We start from the raw sequence: 16,556 nt of genomic DNA on the forward strand, positions 1-16,556 counted from the left end.
TAACAATGAGTTATGATCTAAATTATGAGTAGAGAGAATTTCCACAAGAGCATGAGAAAAAGTCAACCTCCAATCCACAATCATCATACATCTATCCATGGGTTTTCGAATATGAGTTTGAGTACTACGCCGCCAAGTGAAAGGAACTACTAGTGACTTCATGGCTTCATGCACACTCTTGACTTCATTAAAATCAACAATCATTTAAACCAATTAAAATTATAAATTCTTTAAAATTTTCAATCAACTCGTCCAAACACATTTTTAGAGTTGGACATACTAGGACAAAATGGGAATTGTCCAAGCTGCCAAACACACCCTAGTGTAATACACAATCATGTACTTAATCTAACAGTTATGAAAGCATGTTAAGTTGGTACTAGTATGGTCCATTTTTAGAGTTTCACAACACCAAACCCAACCCAAACCCTTACAATGATAACATCCTCTTCCTCTTCCTAAAACCCAAAACCCTATATTTCATTTCACCATTTCTGTTTTGTTTGCAAAGACATCAAAAGATGAATGTTACTCGTTCTGCTCTGAAGCTCCATCTTCAAAATTCACCGATTCGCTACCATCAATTTTTCTTCTTCTATCGATTCAACAATGCTCTTATTCGCAATCCCACTTTTTCTTCTTCGTCCTCCTCACGTTTCTTTTCTGTAACCCTTCCACGTCAAACACAGCAGACACAACCCTTTGTTGGAAGCGCCGTTTCATCAGAAGATTTCAATGGAAAAGACACTTTCTTTGCTGAGGATAACGTTTCGTGGAGTTCACTTGGTCTTTCTCATACCCTTTCTCGAGCTCTCTCTAATATTGCTCTCAATACACCCTCTCTCGTTCAGGTCATTTTTCTCTCCCTCTTTTCACTATTCCTGTTTTTATTTATATTTTTTTATTTCAATAAACCCTGTATGTTCAAAATTTGATTTTTTATTAACTAATTGAAAATGGGTTCAAGTGATTAATTAGCTTTAGTCAAGGTTGAATTGATCCGGAGAACCAGTTTCGAACTTTGTTGGAACAACTTTACTCGGTCTTTTTTTTTATTGGTCTGTATGCTAGCGACAAATAACACTTGAAACTGACAACTACAATGTCTTAGTTCAAACCCGGATAAAGGTGTCCAGCCTAGCAATATCAACATTTCCTTATTGTATTAATTTGCTTATGATGTCAATAAAATAAAATAAAATAAATCCAACCATAGTTTTAGAGTTGTGACTTGTGTCAAGAATGAAATTGGGTAAGGTTAGATTATAACTTGGAATAGAACCTGAGAAGTGATAAATGATTCTGTAATTTTTGTTTTCATTCTTCTATTCGGGGTGCTGACTGCCGAGGCTTATTGATGATGACCGTTTCTTGTTTTGTGTGTGTACAGGCTTCTTCTATACCATCTGTGTTGTCAGGGAAGGATGTAGTTATCGCTGCAGAGACCGGCAGTGGTAAGACATACAGTTATCTACTTCCTCTCATTGATAAGCTGAGGGGTACAGAGGAACATTCTCTGGATGTTGTATCTGATAAAGAAGTCTCTCTGCCGGCCAGGAGAGTTCTGCTCGTGCTTTGTCCGAATGTGCAATTGTGTGAGCAGGTAGTTAGGATGGCTAATAGTCTCTGTGGAGACAATGGTGAAACCATTGTTAGTGCTGCAGCCATTTGTGGGAAACAGGTAGTGAGATGCTTTGTGTTTTTAGCTCTTATTTCCTGATGCTATTTTTGGTTATCTTTGTGCATTTATAGTTATGAAATTTGTGGTTTACTACACTATATGTCTGGTTGTTTGTACACGAAGTTTTAGCTATCTTCTCAAGTTTTCGCTCTGATTCTCAGCACTAAAGATCTTTTTTGGACCAGGGATGGCCAATTCGGGAACCTGATATCATTGTGACAACACCTGCTGCTCTTCTCAATCATGTTGACGTTGATAGAAGACGCCGCATGGAATTTATGCATGGTGTTAAATATGTGGTATCTTTCTTGTTTTATGATCTTATGTAGCTTTGTCGAACTAAAACTGAAGACTTATGAACTTAACATTGGCTCCTATTTATGTATGTTTATATTTTTTAATTTCTAATTGGCAGGTGTTTGATGAAGCTGATATGCTTCTCTGTGGGAGCTTCCAGAATAAAGTAATCCGCCTGATTAACTTGCTCCGCTATGATGAAAAACTTTTGTCTCGTTCGAAAACATCATTATCAGAGTTGCCAGTGACATCGGAATCTTCTTTGTCGTATGATGCTTCAGAAGGCGAAGAGGAATTTCCAATTGAAGCCATGTCAGACGAGGAGGATGATGATAACGAGGATATTGCCAATATTAATAACGAAGCTGAATCTGTCAAGAAAACAAGAAGAGACTGGAGAAGAGTGAGGAAATATTTTGAGCGTAGTAAACAATATGTTTTTGTTGCAGCTACACTTCCGGTGAATGGAAAGAAAACAGCAGGAGCATTATTGAAACACATGTTTCCTGATGCTGAGTGGGTTAGTGGAAACTATCTTCATTGTCACAATCCAAGGTGCTATATTTCCCCCCTTTTTGTACTTATTATCAGTAAAACATTCAATTTTCTTTGCTACTTGGTATTCAGCTTCTGTCATGGTCAATAAGGACATATATCCACCGGGACATCAAATTAGGAAAGTGGTCAGTGCATCAGTGGCCGTATATCATTTTGGTGGCCATTGATTGTGCACTGTCAATAATGTGACAGGAATGTGTATGGAGAAAATTAAGTCAAACATTAGTAAAAGATGGTAAGAACATTTTCAAAAACCAAGTTTAGAATTTATTGCCCATGAGACTTAGATGAATACCTAGGAAGTATGATCATAAGTGGAGACCTTAAGTTAGTCAAACAGATCCAGGTTTACTTAAATTGAAGAAAAGATCCTTGATGAAATTCGCAAAAACGGATAGATGAAATATGATTGTTTTTCAGTTTGAATGGTAAGCTGAGAAGTTTTACAGAGTAAGCATAACGATTCCAGAGTCTGAGACTCCCAACCAGGAGATATTCTCTCCTAACCAACTCGATAACAGTCATGAGTGAGACTCACTACCCTTCCCTCTCTTGTAGCTGAATCACACGGAATCAGTGCACACATCACTAACTAACATATTCTCCCCTACAGTCCCAGCCTCTTTCTCCCAGTATAGACTTTCCAGATACTGGGCCTATATGTACTGGTCCCAATGATTTGCTCATCATGCTTGTTAGGCCCAGGGGTCCTACCATTGTTGATGGAGAACTATTTCAGATGTCTAAATGTCTAATCATATGACGCATTTATAGCAAATGGTTATATTCGATTGTCTCCGTGACTTTTAGCTCACGACAGGTGGTGGCATGTCGTTGAAGAGTAATTACTGGCTTTAAAAAATAAAACACGTGGGGATTTGCCTCCCTTCCATCGAGTAAACATGCCATTCGTTGTCTCTTGGCTCAACTAGTTTCCAAAGGTTATGCTCAGACTTATGACGTTGACTACTTTGAAACCTGTCCTATAGCTAAGCTGGCTTCTATCTGTTTGCTCATCTCGCTCGCTGCTTTGGAGAATTTGGGCTCCCTTCAAACCAAATTTGAAACCAAGGAATCTTGGTTATTTGATGTATTTCCCCTGGGATTGAAGCAAGTAAAAGTACAAGTACAAAGGGGATTTTTCTCATTTGGTGGAAATATGTTCTCGATGTCCTATCTAAGGTTGGCATGCTATGCTAGGAACTGCAACTTCTGATACTTTGGTGGCTTCAAATGTGAAACACCTAATGATCGAGTTACTATCTAATCTAGGAACGTATTGGAGATTAGTTGTAAACATAATCTCCAAATGTTAAACACGCTCCTAATGATTGAGTTACTATCTAATCTAGGCACGTACTGGAGATTAGTTGTAAACACAATGATCTCACCCATGACATGCCCAAACATTTCCTTTCGTGTAAGATGTGTCAGTAAGTGTATGTCATTCCGTTGAAGTTCTCATTGGGATGTGGTTTTGAATAGTTTGAAGTATCTAAAAGGAGCCTGACCATGATTTGAAGTATCTAAAAGGAGCCAGGCCATGGGGGGTTCTGAGTAAACACAAAAGGAATAACTTGACAGTTGGAAGCGTAAGAACAAAATCTAGTAGCAAGGTAAATTGTAGAGTATGAATATCGGCAATGACTCAAATTTCTTGTGAGTTATTATAGGTATAACACTAACTCCAGCCCAATGTTCCATAAGAAAATGCAATACATAAGCAATTTACCTCTAGGGACTGTGAATAAGCTGAACTATTTGGGAACAAATCGGGTTTGACTCGTTAAGCGTTTGGTCAAACTTATTTGTTTAACTAAATAAACAAACTCAAACTTAAGATTAGGCTCAATTAATTAAATGATCCTAGCCCAGGCCTTACAGACACTGCCTTAATGGCCCATTCCACACACACACACACACACACACATATGGGGAATGCTAATACACACCCACGTTAATTTTAGGTGTTAATTTTAGGTGTTTATTAGCATCATACACCTTTTTAGTTTGGACAAAAAAATTCCTTTTTCTCTTTTTTCAGTTGTGATTAAATGCATGCCTGTTAAAGCAATTTTCTTATCTCACAACCTTCAATTTCTCCCCTTCTCTCAAAAAATTATTGTTGCACGAACCGGGTGTGCAGAATTCTAAACCCTTTTTCTACATTTCAAGTTATGAAAAAACCCACTTAATTAATCTTCACTGTTTTTCTCTCAAACAATTGAGATTTTGATTTATTATTTAACCATCTTTAGCATCATATCCACCTTCCTTTCGGATATATTATGAAAAAAATACCAAATGGATAATTCATTTGAATATCCACGTACAGGGTATGAATTAATCATCACTGTTATGTGTAAGCATCATACCCACCTTCCATTGCCCTGGTTCTTAACATTTCACCCAATAATTCATTTGAATACGAAATTCATTTAAATCACAAATACCAAAAGGATGAATTTTCTAACAAAATTGCATAGCTATGAGGATCAGAAACTCAATCGGCTGGACATGGCAGTGATCGTGCGTTGGAGAGAGAACTATGAAGTTGAAATTATGTATGGGGAAACTAAAAGCAAATGGAAAAAGCATGTTTAAAATAAGAAAATTACTCTATTACCCTTTAAATCAAACTAGTGTGTATAAATTTTTAATACTATTGTATTAGTAAGTAAGGTGGCCAACATTTTGAAGGAGACTATTCTGCCGATAAATTGATGAAAGAAATTTTACCAGCCTTTGTTATTTATGTTATAGAAGTATGTGAAATTTTATTCTTACTTGATGGTGTTACAATTAATTTATGTAGTTGTTTTTTGTTGTAGAAGTTCATAATTTTTTTTCTGGACTTTAATATGCTCGGCTCATTTATACTCCCAGAAAAGATTCATGAAGGACTTTTATCTGTAAAACGTTTGACATCTATAGTATGTCACTTTGTAACAAGGTCGGCATAAACAACATCTATAGTCCAACTTGAGTGTCGAGAGCTAACCATTATTAGCATGCAATTAGTTTGCAATAGTTACTTGTGTATTCTTATACAAATACCACATAGGTAGTTCGAGGAACTTGCACTCTCCCACTCAAATTCACTGTTTAACAGCCACACTCTTTCTATTTTGTTCTCCTATTACTGATAGTCTCCCTTCTAACTAACAACTACTAACATACTATTACAGTTACAACTTCCTTTACTAATTTCCTCACTCCTTACTCTTTTTTCGGTTTCCTCTTTACATGTCTAATGGGAAGCATTATTCTACCGTATATGCACAACATCTTTGACTTATGCTATTTTGTGATATCCAACCCATCCCGGCTCTACTGGAAAACAGTGTCTTCATTTATGCATTTGTGATTTCATTTGTTATTGTTTCTTTTCAATTTCCAGATTGAAGCAAAGATGGATAGAAGTGACCGTTGATACACAAGTCAAAGAGCTCATAAGGGCTGTGAATCACAGTTTAAAATCGGAAGATTTGGTTAATGGTGGTGGCATTCATAGAACAATGGTGTTTGCCAACACAGTTGAGGCTGTTGAAGCTGTGGTGAAGATATTGGGCTATGCTGGGCTTGAATGTTTACGTTATCATAAGATTTGCACGTTGGATGAGCGGGCACAAACTTTAGTTGATTTCTACGACAAAGGTGGTGTTCTTGTATGTACTGATGCAGCTGCTCGTGGCGTGGATATTCCAAATGTCTCTCATGTTATTCAGGTATGCTTTTCCTTTTACATGTTATAAGGTATAGTAATACTTTTTGCAATCGCTTAATACTTTTTCAAATCGCTTAAATTTTGAAAGTTCTAGGGTTGAGAACAAACAGAAAAGGGAGGATTAAACATCAATTAGAATTTAGAATAAGTAAATATGTTGATGAGTTTAAAATATCAAAGTTTGTTCAGAAAATTAGAATGTTTGCGCATAAATATGACAGAAATGAAGTTCTATCCAATTAACACCACCTTTTCCACTTGCGGACATTGATTGTGACGATAAATAGTTTATTGTTTCAATCAATTTCTCTTATTTATAAGCTTGCTCTCTCTTCACATCCCATATTTTTATAATAAACTTATAGGAATTAGGAAAGCATCTCCTACATAGGGAATAGGTGAGTTATCCCGTGCACCATTTGCTCAGTGATGCATGTATACATTGGGTGTAAAATAGTAAATCTACCTCTCCGCTAACTCCTTCCCCAGCTCTCCTCCTCCTCTCCATTCCCTTCACCACCCTTTGTCGTTTGTCAATCATTTATGGACCCAGAAATAAAACTGCAAATTTTTTTTTAATTAAAATCCTCCGAGTTTGTGCATTTTTATAGACAATTTTCTTTGTAATTGGATTCAGCTAAAATAAGAACGGAGCCGTGAGCGAAAGAAGCAGGTTTCTACGGTTTTCATGATCAGAGCTTGTTGGTGCAGCACATTGTTATTATTATTTAAAACAAAAGTAAAATTGTTTGTTGGGAGAATGAACTATGGGCGATTTATTTATGTCAAAATGTTTATCAGTGTTTCTCTGGATTTGTCTTTGTTCCTTAATCATTTATTTGGATTTGTATTTGAAGACATGAGTCTCACCCCTTTTCACCTAAGATCTTCAATGCAATCTTTTACTTTCTCCTTTGCTTCTTCTAACAATTCTTCAGACGGTGAGTGTCCAGTGGAGAAGGGAAAGGAAATTGGGGAGTGGTGAATCTGTATGCATCATGCTTGTACAGAGGCGAGGCAGGGCAGCACGGAGGGATGATTGAGGGGAGATGGAGTTGTGGTTGTGGGAGAGATGGGATAGAAGAAAAGGAGTTGACCATTGTACCCTTAATTATAAACTCAATCCGGACCGTTGATTAATTACAAAATTTAAAAAGCACTTGCAAGGTCTTATATATCATGCTTAAGTAGCGTTTGATAATTTTCACACGATGGTCTCTCTTTTGAAGTGTTTTTTTCGTTTGTGTTTATAGTTCAAACCTCAAATCATGTTATGTAATATACATTATTTCATGGTTTCTTAAGCCTCTTATTTGAGTCACTTCATTCCCTATATGACATTGTGACTCTTAGTTCATTATATTACCATGCATGTATCCAACTCTCTTACTTTCATAGTCTGCTTCAGTGATGCTACTATTATGACCATGCTTTCAACTGTACTGTTTCTTATTGTGTTTGTTTTATTTTTATATAACCTTAGGTGTTATATTTTATTATATATATGTTTTCATTCTCAATGTTGTGCATGTGTTTCAGGCAGATTTTGCTACTTCTGCTGTAGACTTTTTGCATAGGATTGGTCGTACAGCTAGAGCTGGCCAAATCGGACTAGTTACCAGCATGTATACCGAATCCAACAGAGAGCTTGTAGATGCTGTTCGTCGTGCAGGGGAACTCGGTCTACCTGTGGTAAATTATAAAACTGTATTTATTGGCTGTAGTAATCTTGGACAGATCCATACACATTGAGATATTTGAATAAAATGTATAAAAAAAAGTTAATACATTGGGAAAATTAGATGCTGTTCACATATGATGAGAGCATTAACTATGGGCTGAATAACTTCTCACATAATTCCAACTATACAAGTCATTAATATTTGATAGATTCCAACATTTTGGAGTGATTGTTACACTATTAATGCAGGAGACCGCATTTAGCAGGAAAAGAAGCTTCCGTAACAAGATAAAAAAGAAAGGTAAAGTTTAATGTTTGATTCCATAGAGCTTTAAAAATCAATATTGTGCATAGATATTTCTATTATGCATTGAGTTAAAAAAGTTAAGTGATGATGTTTATGTTTGTGTTCGAAATAGAAAATGCGGATCAGCATTTAAACTTCATACATTATCTTGATTTGTCACATGATTAGTTTTTTTTTTTTTTTTTTTTACCTTGGAGGATCTCTAAGATTAGTTTTCATATTACTTACGAGTCTTGTATCCTTATAAATAGGGGTTTCTATTTAGTCTTTTTGTGCCATTCAATAAATAATTATATTCATATTTTAAAGTCTTCGTTCTTTATCTCAGCTCTTTTTCTAAAACCTTGTAACTTCGACAACGATAAGCTTGACCTAACCAGTAACCATCATTTTGTATTTGTAGCAAGTGCTAACAAAGTCAGAGATTCAGCAACCATTGAAGAGAGTCTTACAGCGTGAAGAAAGTCCATTTTAAGAAGAAAGCCACTGGAGTTGCTCTATTGAAGTAAAACTCATACTTTGGTGTTAATTTTCTTATAATACAAAACTGATGTTCGAAAAAAAGGAAAAGGTTGTGATAGAAAGAATTTTTTTTGGTTCTATAGTAGAAATCATACCTAATTAAAGTTCCCTCTAGCTGTCCCAAGTTACTGATGTTTTGTAAATCACACCACTGCACCTCACTGAGGTGAGTTTAAATTTCTAAAACCAGTAGGTGAAATGAACCCTCTTGATAGACATTAGCTTTCTTATTATCTTAATCCATAAGGTGAATATATAATAAAAGTACGTTTATTCAATAGACATAAATTTCACCTCTTGGATGACATCAGGTTTCTCCATCTGAGCAAAAACTTTTGACCTTGCCTTTGAATACTGGGCTTTTTCAATGATGGGAGTGGTTTATTCTGAAATCCTTTCAAGAAGAATAGAGGACCTTTCCCACTTCCTGTTAACAATACTTGGTCGATGTAATAAGCAACTAAAAATGCTACTATCCAGTCAGAAAACATGATAATTAAGACTTCTTTCATGTCATTGACGCCATTACTCAGATCCTTCCACCGCATACCATCAGTCCTTAAATCACTGAGACTGGAGCAAACTGTGCAAACTCATCCAACCCACGATATAAAGCAAACCCAGGATACAACTCCATACAAATGATCCATCCTCCTGCAAAAATAGCATAGGAAATCAACAGGCTAGAAGTTTAGAAGCTGCCAACAGAGGAAAATGGGCAATAATGTTATATTTTATGTTCTATCTTTACTTCGTTGTGTTGAAATTTTTTGTAGTAATTTCATGTGGTTTATGTGAAGATCATTGTTCCTCTAGATTTCCTTATTTCCTTTTAATGTTTTGTGAAATGAAGACTTAGGATACTTGGAAATGAACCCCATTAATTGGCATCATCAACAATGTTACCCAGTCATATAGTTAAAATCATATTAACAACTTGGAAAGGTATCATTCTTCAGTCACATAACTTACTTGGAAATGATGTTTCTTGAACAAAAAATTGGAAAAGAAAGCCGCCTAATAGCCCGGTTCCAAAGACACCTATATATGCGGTTACTGCAAATATCAAAAACATTAGTAATGAGATCTGAGAAAAGGCAATATTAACGTACCAATTATTATGAACAACTTAAAGTAGAAACAAACCTGTAGCAATCTTAACATTTGAAAAAAAGGATGCCAAAAGAAATGCCATTGAAATTTGTAAGTTTACATAGATGAAATAGAACACGAATTGGATGCTGTAGTCATTCAAGGTGAAGAATTTTAATTCTGAAAATGATGTCTGCAACATTAGACAGAGTGCGAGAATGCCAAGAATAGAGAGTCAAATAATTATATTCTTACCCAAGACTAAGCCGAATATCACATAACACAACATGTATATTGCTGATAAGGCAAGAAAATAACCATATGAAATCATCCAATATGGCCCGTCACCAAGACCATGCATGAAAGCATAATTATTAATTTGTGTTGCTTCTCATAAACCAGAAATAATCTCTTCAAAGGGTCCATTTAATTTGGACCACCTGGACTTTGGGTCCAACTTGAACCATTGAAATGACCTACTATTGCAGGTTTGGATAAGTAGAAAAGATTCTCACGTCACCATAAGAAGAAACAATGTATCAATCCCTGTGCAATTTTGTATCGTTGGATTCATCTTAATAGTTGAGTGGCAAAAAGGAGACAAGGACAATTAAGAGAGAGAAAGTTCATCTTCTTTAATTTTCCTGTAATTTCTTCACCCACAGCCCATTGTCATCAATTGTTTTTTTTTTGTCCCCCAGCCTAAAATATCATATCTAGCTATGTTTGTTGTGAATGGCTTTTAAGTATTTAACCATTGAAGAATTCTAGTTACATAGATTTAGTGAACAAATGGAGATATTTAATATAACATAAAATTTGGAATTATTGAATTCGATAAATGTAAAGTTATCAAAATATCATGGATGTAATTGAGATTTTGGTTTATCTTCAAAACACAAACAAATAATATTCATCTTCATCGCGGTTAAGAAGAACAGATCTGCACAATTTTCATTATCAGCATAAAGAGAAATGTAAAAGAAGATGGGAGAGACAAAGTGCGGAGCCTCCGGTCCGTACCGCCGGCAAACATGACGACCCGTTATAAGGTGGTAAGGTCACACCGTCAAGGCTGGGCACCGAAGTTGTTGGTTCTTTCACGTTTTAGAAGATCCAGAATACCCAACTTTGTAAAATATGCTAAAAAATAATTATTCAATACACTCAAGTCCATGTAAGCATGGATTGCTATTTTACTTGTTGATTAGGTTGTCAATACTCAATCTGGTGCGTTGCAATATTTTATTAATAAATCAATGGCCAAAGTTAAATTGGTCCAAGTTGGACCTAAAGTTTAGGTGGTGCAAGTTAAAAGAAACCCTCTTGAAAACACTTTTTTAACATTTACAATTTTATTGAACGAAATTCATGCGAATATCACTGTTATTTTATGTGTGATCCATTTTCAATATGTAACACTCGCATTAATTTTATTAAATAATAAAGTGAGAGAATGAGTGTTGAAAAGAGACGTTCCTAACACTCATATTGAATTGAATTCTCTACAATGGTTTCAATGCAACCATTGCATAGCAGTTGAATTTAGAGGCAAAGGAGTTGAATTTCAATCTTGCACCCAAATTCAAAGATTATGGTCCCTTTTGAGTTAGTAATAAATAAATTCACTTGTTATTACTGCAGGTTTCACTCTTTGCACCATACTCAATTTAGAACAAACTACTCACTCTTCATGCCACTTTATGACTACATTTATGGAACAATGGACAAGGCTTCAGATGAGTTGCATGAGTCAACATTAAAAAGAAAGGAAGAGACACTAAATGTTGTCCACTTAACACATTTAACAACCCCAGAATCCATTTATCATCTCAGATTTGGATTTGCTGCCTTGGCTTCTAAGCCATACACATCTAAGTGGTACCTTTGGTTGATGTGGCCTGTTACAGCTTGGTCCATGTTCCTCACATGGGTCTACGGCCGCACATTCATTGTTGAAAGAAACCGTTTTGATGACAAACTTAACCTTCAAACTTGGGCAATACCCAAGTACAGTGTTCAGGTATCTATCTATCTATCAATCATCAATAGTTTCACAATTAAATTTGATTGGTAGGCAAGTAATAAGTGTAGAAATATTTTTGCACTTTTAATCAATTATAACTTATAATAATCAGATAGTTAAAAATGTTTAATATTAATTAAAACCGTCTTAAAAGTCACATATATACACGTTTGGTTGTGATTGCGCGACAATATAAAAAGTTTTATACCGGCTATGCATCAAAATTAAACTCATATTTTATACACATTCAATTTATTGAAATCAATCTTTCTAGCATTTATATGTATTAACAAAAATAGAAATATCTATATATCTAAGAGGGTGAGTTTTTGGCGTTACGACGAGGTTGTTGCCTTGTGACATGGAGGTCGCATGTTGAAATCCTGAAAATAGTGCTCTCTTGCAAGATTAAGATTACGTACATGTACCCTCTCAAGTCCTCACATGATGTGATCGAGTCTCATAAACTCGACCCGTGTAATCCTTAATCTTTTATGTAAGAGCCTAAGTAATGAATATTGCATAGAGTTATATATCTGCATAACCAATCTCTATGGTTGTAATTTTGTTAACATGTCTACATAACCTTTTGTTTATAATTTTTTTATAACCTAAGAAATATTAATTAAGACAAGTATCTAATAATAGTAATATGTAACACAAGATCATGTGCTGCATAATAAAGTATAAGACTACTTGTTCCTCTAAAAAATATGCCTAACCCTAAAAAGATAACTATGAGATTAATTAAACCCTAGGGTTAAACTTTTTCCTTTTTGTTTTCTTTTTCCAGTACTCACGGCAATAGCAAAAAGTGTCTATCAACAAAATGATTGAGGAAGCAATACTGGGATGCTGACAAAAAGGGCGTAAAAGTGGTGAGCTTAGGTCTAATGAATCAAGAGGAAGAGCTTAACATCTATGGTGGAGGCATCCAAAACTTAATGTTAAGGTTGTAGATGGTAGTAGCCTTGCCGTTGCAGCTGTTCTTAACAGCATTCCAAAAGGAACAACTCAAGTATTACTGAGAGGAAAACTCACCAAAGTTGCTTATGCTCTTGCCTACACATTGTGCCAACAAGGAGTTCAGGTCAATTTCTTGCATTGTGAGGTGGTGCCAACAAGAGTTTATTTTAAATTATTTTCTATCTTAGTTTTGATTATGTATATACTGCAGCAGATAGCTATATACAATGAATGACGATGATTATGTGAAGCTCAAAAAGGCATTGATGCGCAGCTCTCATTCAAATATTATTGTCAATGCAAAAAGTTTCACTCAGATGGTAAAAGAATCCCAACGTTACTCAGCCAACCTTTTCTTCTTTGCACGTCCCCTTTTTAAACTGTAATGATCAATAATTTGATACTATTTAGTTTTTCTAACTTCAAGATATATCTGATTGAATGCTTACTTTATTATGTTTTCCCTTGATATAACATAAAAATAAATTGGAGGAGTAAAAAATGTGTTCCTTGAGCTCAATAGAAGAAAAAATAAAATTTGACGTGGGCCATATAAATTAAATTGTAGCACTAACAGTAGTATATACTATATACATATTTATTCTTGGCTTGATGACATTCCTTTTTGAAAATAATATTAATACTACATAAAATTAGTAATTTCTTCCTTAATCTCTTGCATTTGCTGTCTTTCAATGTTTGTACCAAAAAAGATAATCCCTTCCAAATGGACCACATGACACCGGTGGCCTAATTCATATGCACTCCTCTGCTTTCATGACTTTTCCTACATAAAGTCAGTAAACTACAAAAGTGTCACAAAATATTGGGCCACATCATTGTGATAAAAGAAGGAATTTTCCTTTCTTCTGGTAATTTATATTCCATGACACTTTTCATTTTCATTGAAACTAGCTAGAGGCAAAAAATAGACATCACTGAAAGGAGTTAAGTGGGGAAATTTCTCAAGTAGTATAGTTACTTTGGTGATTTGTGGTGTGCCAGTGTATGAAAACTAAAGTTTAATAATTATTATTATTTGAATTATTTTCAGGATTATGGTCTCCAATTATTTCTATTCCGCACACCGTACTTGGTAGATCTTGACCGAGAGAACGTTGGGCGTGTTCTAAAGTTGGACTCAATAAAGAGTGGTAATGCATGGAGAGGGATGGATGTACTGGTTTTCAACACATGGCATTGGTGGACCCACACTGGAAATGCACAACCGTAGGATCTAATTTAACATCATGATCATAGTCAATTCTATTATTAAGGAGGTGATTAGTAGTAATATTGATTAATTAGTTGTTTTTTTGACATTTGAATGCAGATGGGATTATATTCAAGAAGGTGGCAAGGTGTACAAAGACATGAACCGTTTCATTGCATTCTACAAGGTTTGACAACTTGGGCTAGATGGGTTAACATCAATGTAAATCCAGCTCAAACCAAGGTCTTCATATTATTTTGGCAGAAACCTGCCTTGATTGTACCAAATACACTCTTTGGAATATTGAAAAGTACTTGCAATGCAAAGGACCTTCCTTTGGAATATAACATGCTGATGATCGTTGTTTGTGACAGTGGATTCCTTTTCTAGAAAGCAATATAATAGAATCAAAAAGTACAGAATATTATCCCACTTTGCAAACTAGTGCAACTTAAGCATCATTTATCCTCTTTAGGATCGAATAAGGCTCTATCAAATTGGCTGCTCAAGCTTAGAAGATTCCTATTTTCAGCAAAACATTTAACCTAATGTTTTGTGGATCATTAATTTCTTTTAACCTTTTTATTTCAGCTAGAATATTCCTATTTTAACTAGGTGAAAAGTGTGTATATTTATTGTCTTTGTTTTTTTTTTAAAATTATAATTATTACCAAAATAAATATTTAAAGATTTTAGACTCCTTTTAAGTGATTAACTCACTTGAGAAAGCTAGTTACTACTCTCGAAGTGATTTTGTTGTAGAAATTGTTTACCAACAAGAATGCGGGTCAATCAAAAAGACGAATTGTCTGAGTAATTGTGTTCTTTGCAAAGGGTGAATTTTAAGATAATAAGTATATATCCTGCAATTGCACCAATATTAAGCAGGTTTGGATGAGAATGCGAAAACTCCGTTTGCTACAACGAAGAGATAATGTAGCCTATGAGGTACGACTTATAGTAACAAATGCGAAAACTATGTTTGCTACAATGAAGAGATAATATAGCCTATGAGGTACGGCTCCAATAAAAACATACTTTTTTTTTTCATGCGATTGTTGTGATGCACATGAAATTAACATGTAGGAATCACATTTTTGAGAGGAATATTTTATTTGTAAATTTAAAATTCATGTTGATGCTTTTGCTTACCTCTTTTATATTTCATTGAGCTATTCTGGATTGAATTTAATTTATGGAAATACTAACATGTTAATTTTACATCGGTTTTTGTCCCGCTTCTTCAACTAGTGGTACTATGGATTTATTAAGACAAGACAAAAGTCCAGTTTAAATAATAGGTTTGAACATGATTTTGGTCGCAAACCATTGTTGGATATAAGTGACAAAACGTTGTTTTTCCATTTGATCCGACAGTGATTTGCAAACTAAAAAAAATCCAAACATGCTATAAACAATTGGGACAAGGAGGATGGAGGACCTTTTAAGGCTTTTCCAACTGCTTGAAGAGCATCAACAATCAGTCCATCTACGTCTTCTCCTAAAAAACATAAAGCCATAAAACGATAAACAAACTAGAAGTTGAATATTTGAATTTCTTTTATCAATTTTAAGCCAATCACATACTAGGTTAAATTTCAAAGCATCTATACCTGGCAAGTTTATAATTTGGGAAATTTCTCCCATGCTTAAACCTTGGTCACCAGCCTTCTGGATGGCAGCATAAACAACCACGAATACCTGAACACAGACATCACATCCTTGTTCATGGTTGGAAGGTACCGTCATCAAACGTCGTGCATACCCTCCCATAGCTTCATAGAATGATTCAATATGGTTTCTTTCGTCAGGTACTTGTTCACATGATTTCTTTTAGATTAAACTCAATACTATTGTACAAGAAATCTTTTGACTATAATTCAATACAAGACCAAATTCAGTATTTCGGAATTCAGATATACTATCTTTTCTTGAAATTTCACTTCACTTCCTAGATGTATAGATTGGTCCAAGTCCATTTTTCTTCATAGAAGAAATTCCATTTGCAGCATCTCCTTTTTTATAAATAATCGGTATCCGGTTTAAGGACTGAACTAACTTGCATCAACAATTTGATGAATAAAATATACACAAATTCTAAAACAAGAACAAAAGAGAAACAATCAGTATCACATGGTATTATTCAATGAAGTGTCAGAGCATTGGTAGGCTTGCTTAACTACTTTGTTTCCATATCACTCACGTAATTCAAGTATTATACAAGACAAATTATTTGCATTGATAACACAAGAATCCTTTTGAATTTCTCCAACCTCTAGCTCAACATTACAGAGTAATCAAAAACTATGAAATAAGAAATAAAGACCAAGCATAATAGTTCTATTTCTAAGCGCACACAAAACCCCCTATACATTACAGTCCTCCACAATCTTCTCGGTAAATTACAGGTGCACCATTACATCTAAGATCAGGGAACCACAGACGTAACTTCAAACTTCAATTGACAAGGACCCCTATAAATATGA

At 34.9% G+C, this 16,556-nt stretch overlaps 2 protein-coding genes, 1 long non-coding RNA gene and 1 pseudogene across 4 annotated transcripts; 3 read left to right on the forward strand and 1 right to left on the reverse strand.

Annotated features, from left to right (window-relative positions):
• Nucleotides 1-487: 487 nt before the first annotated feature.
• Nucleotides 488-8,972, forward strand: LOC146899837 (DEAD-box ATP-dependent RNA helicase 22-like). Its single transcript, XM_085735195.1, has 8 exons — nucleotides 488-851; nucleotides 1,391-1,681; nucleotides 1,867-1,980; nucleotides 2,097-2,533; nucleotides 5,937-6,264; nucleotides 7,803-7,955; nucleotides 8,194-8,245; nucleotides 8,655-8,972. The coding sequence occupies exons 1-8, from the start codon at nucleotides 522-524 to the stop codon at nucleotides 8,708-8,710; spliced, it is 1,761 nt and encodes a 586-aa protein (XP_085591321.1). The 5' UTR covers nucleotides 488-521; the 3' UTR covers nucleotides 8,711-8,972.
• LOC146899838 (ABC transporter A family member 4-like) lies at nucleotides 8,752-10,343 on the reverse strand. Its single transcript, XM_085735196.1, has 4 exons — nucleotides 10,121-10,343; nucleotides 9,920-10,045; nucleotides 9,746-9,829; nucleotides 8,752-9,427 (listed from the first exon to the last, which is right to left on the reverse strand). The coding sequence occupies exons 1-4, from the start codon at nucleotides 10,224-10,226 to the stop codon at nucleotides 9,333-9,335; spliced, it is 411 nt and encodes a 136-aa protein (XP_085591322.1). The 5' UTR covers nucleotides 10,227-10,343; the 3' UTR covers nucleotides 8,752-9,332.
• A 1,003-nt stretch (nucleotides 10,344-11,346) lies between these two features.
• LOC146899839 (very-long-chain aldehyde decarbonylase CER1 pseudogene) lies at nucleotides 11,347-13,077 on the forward strand (annotated as a pseudogene). Its single transcript, XR_015023218.1, has 2 exons — nucleotides 11,347-11,888; nucleotides 12,685-13,077. The product of XR_015023218.1 is annotated as a very-long-chain aldehyde decarbonylase CER1 pseudogene (transcript).
• A 2-nt stretch (nucleotides 13,078-13,079) lies between these two features.
• LOC146899840 (uncharacterized) lies at nucleotides 13,080-14,396 on the forward strand. Its single transcript, XR_015022592.1, has 2 exons — nucleotides 13,080-14,087; nucleotides 14,191-14,396. It is a non-coding gene; the product is annotated as an uncharacterized LOC146899840 (long non-coding RNA).
• The last annotated feature ends 2,160 nt before the right edge of the window (nucleotides 14,397-16,556 follow it).

The sequence above is a fragment of the Medicago sativa genome, chromosome 8, assembly GCF_051527215.1.
Source record: "Medicago sativa cultivar Bolivia chromosome 8, Bolivia_mono, whole genome shotgun sequence".
In the NCBI taxonomy this organism is placed as follows: domain Eukaryota; kingdom Viridiplantae; phylum Streptophyta; class Magnoliopsida; order Fabales; family Fabaceae; genus Medicago; species Medicago sativa.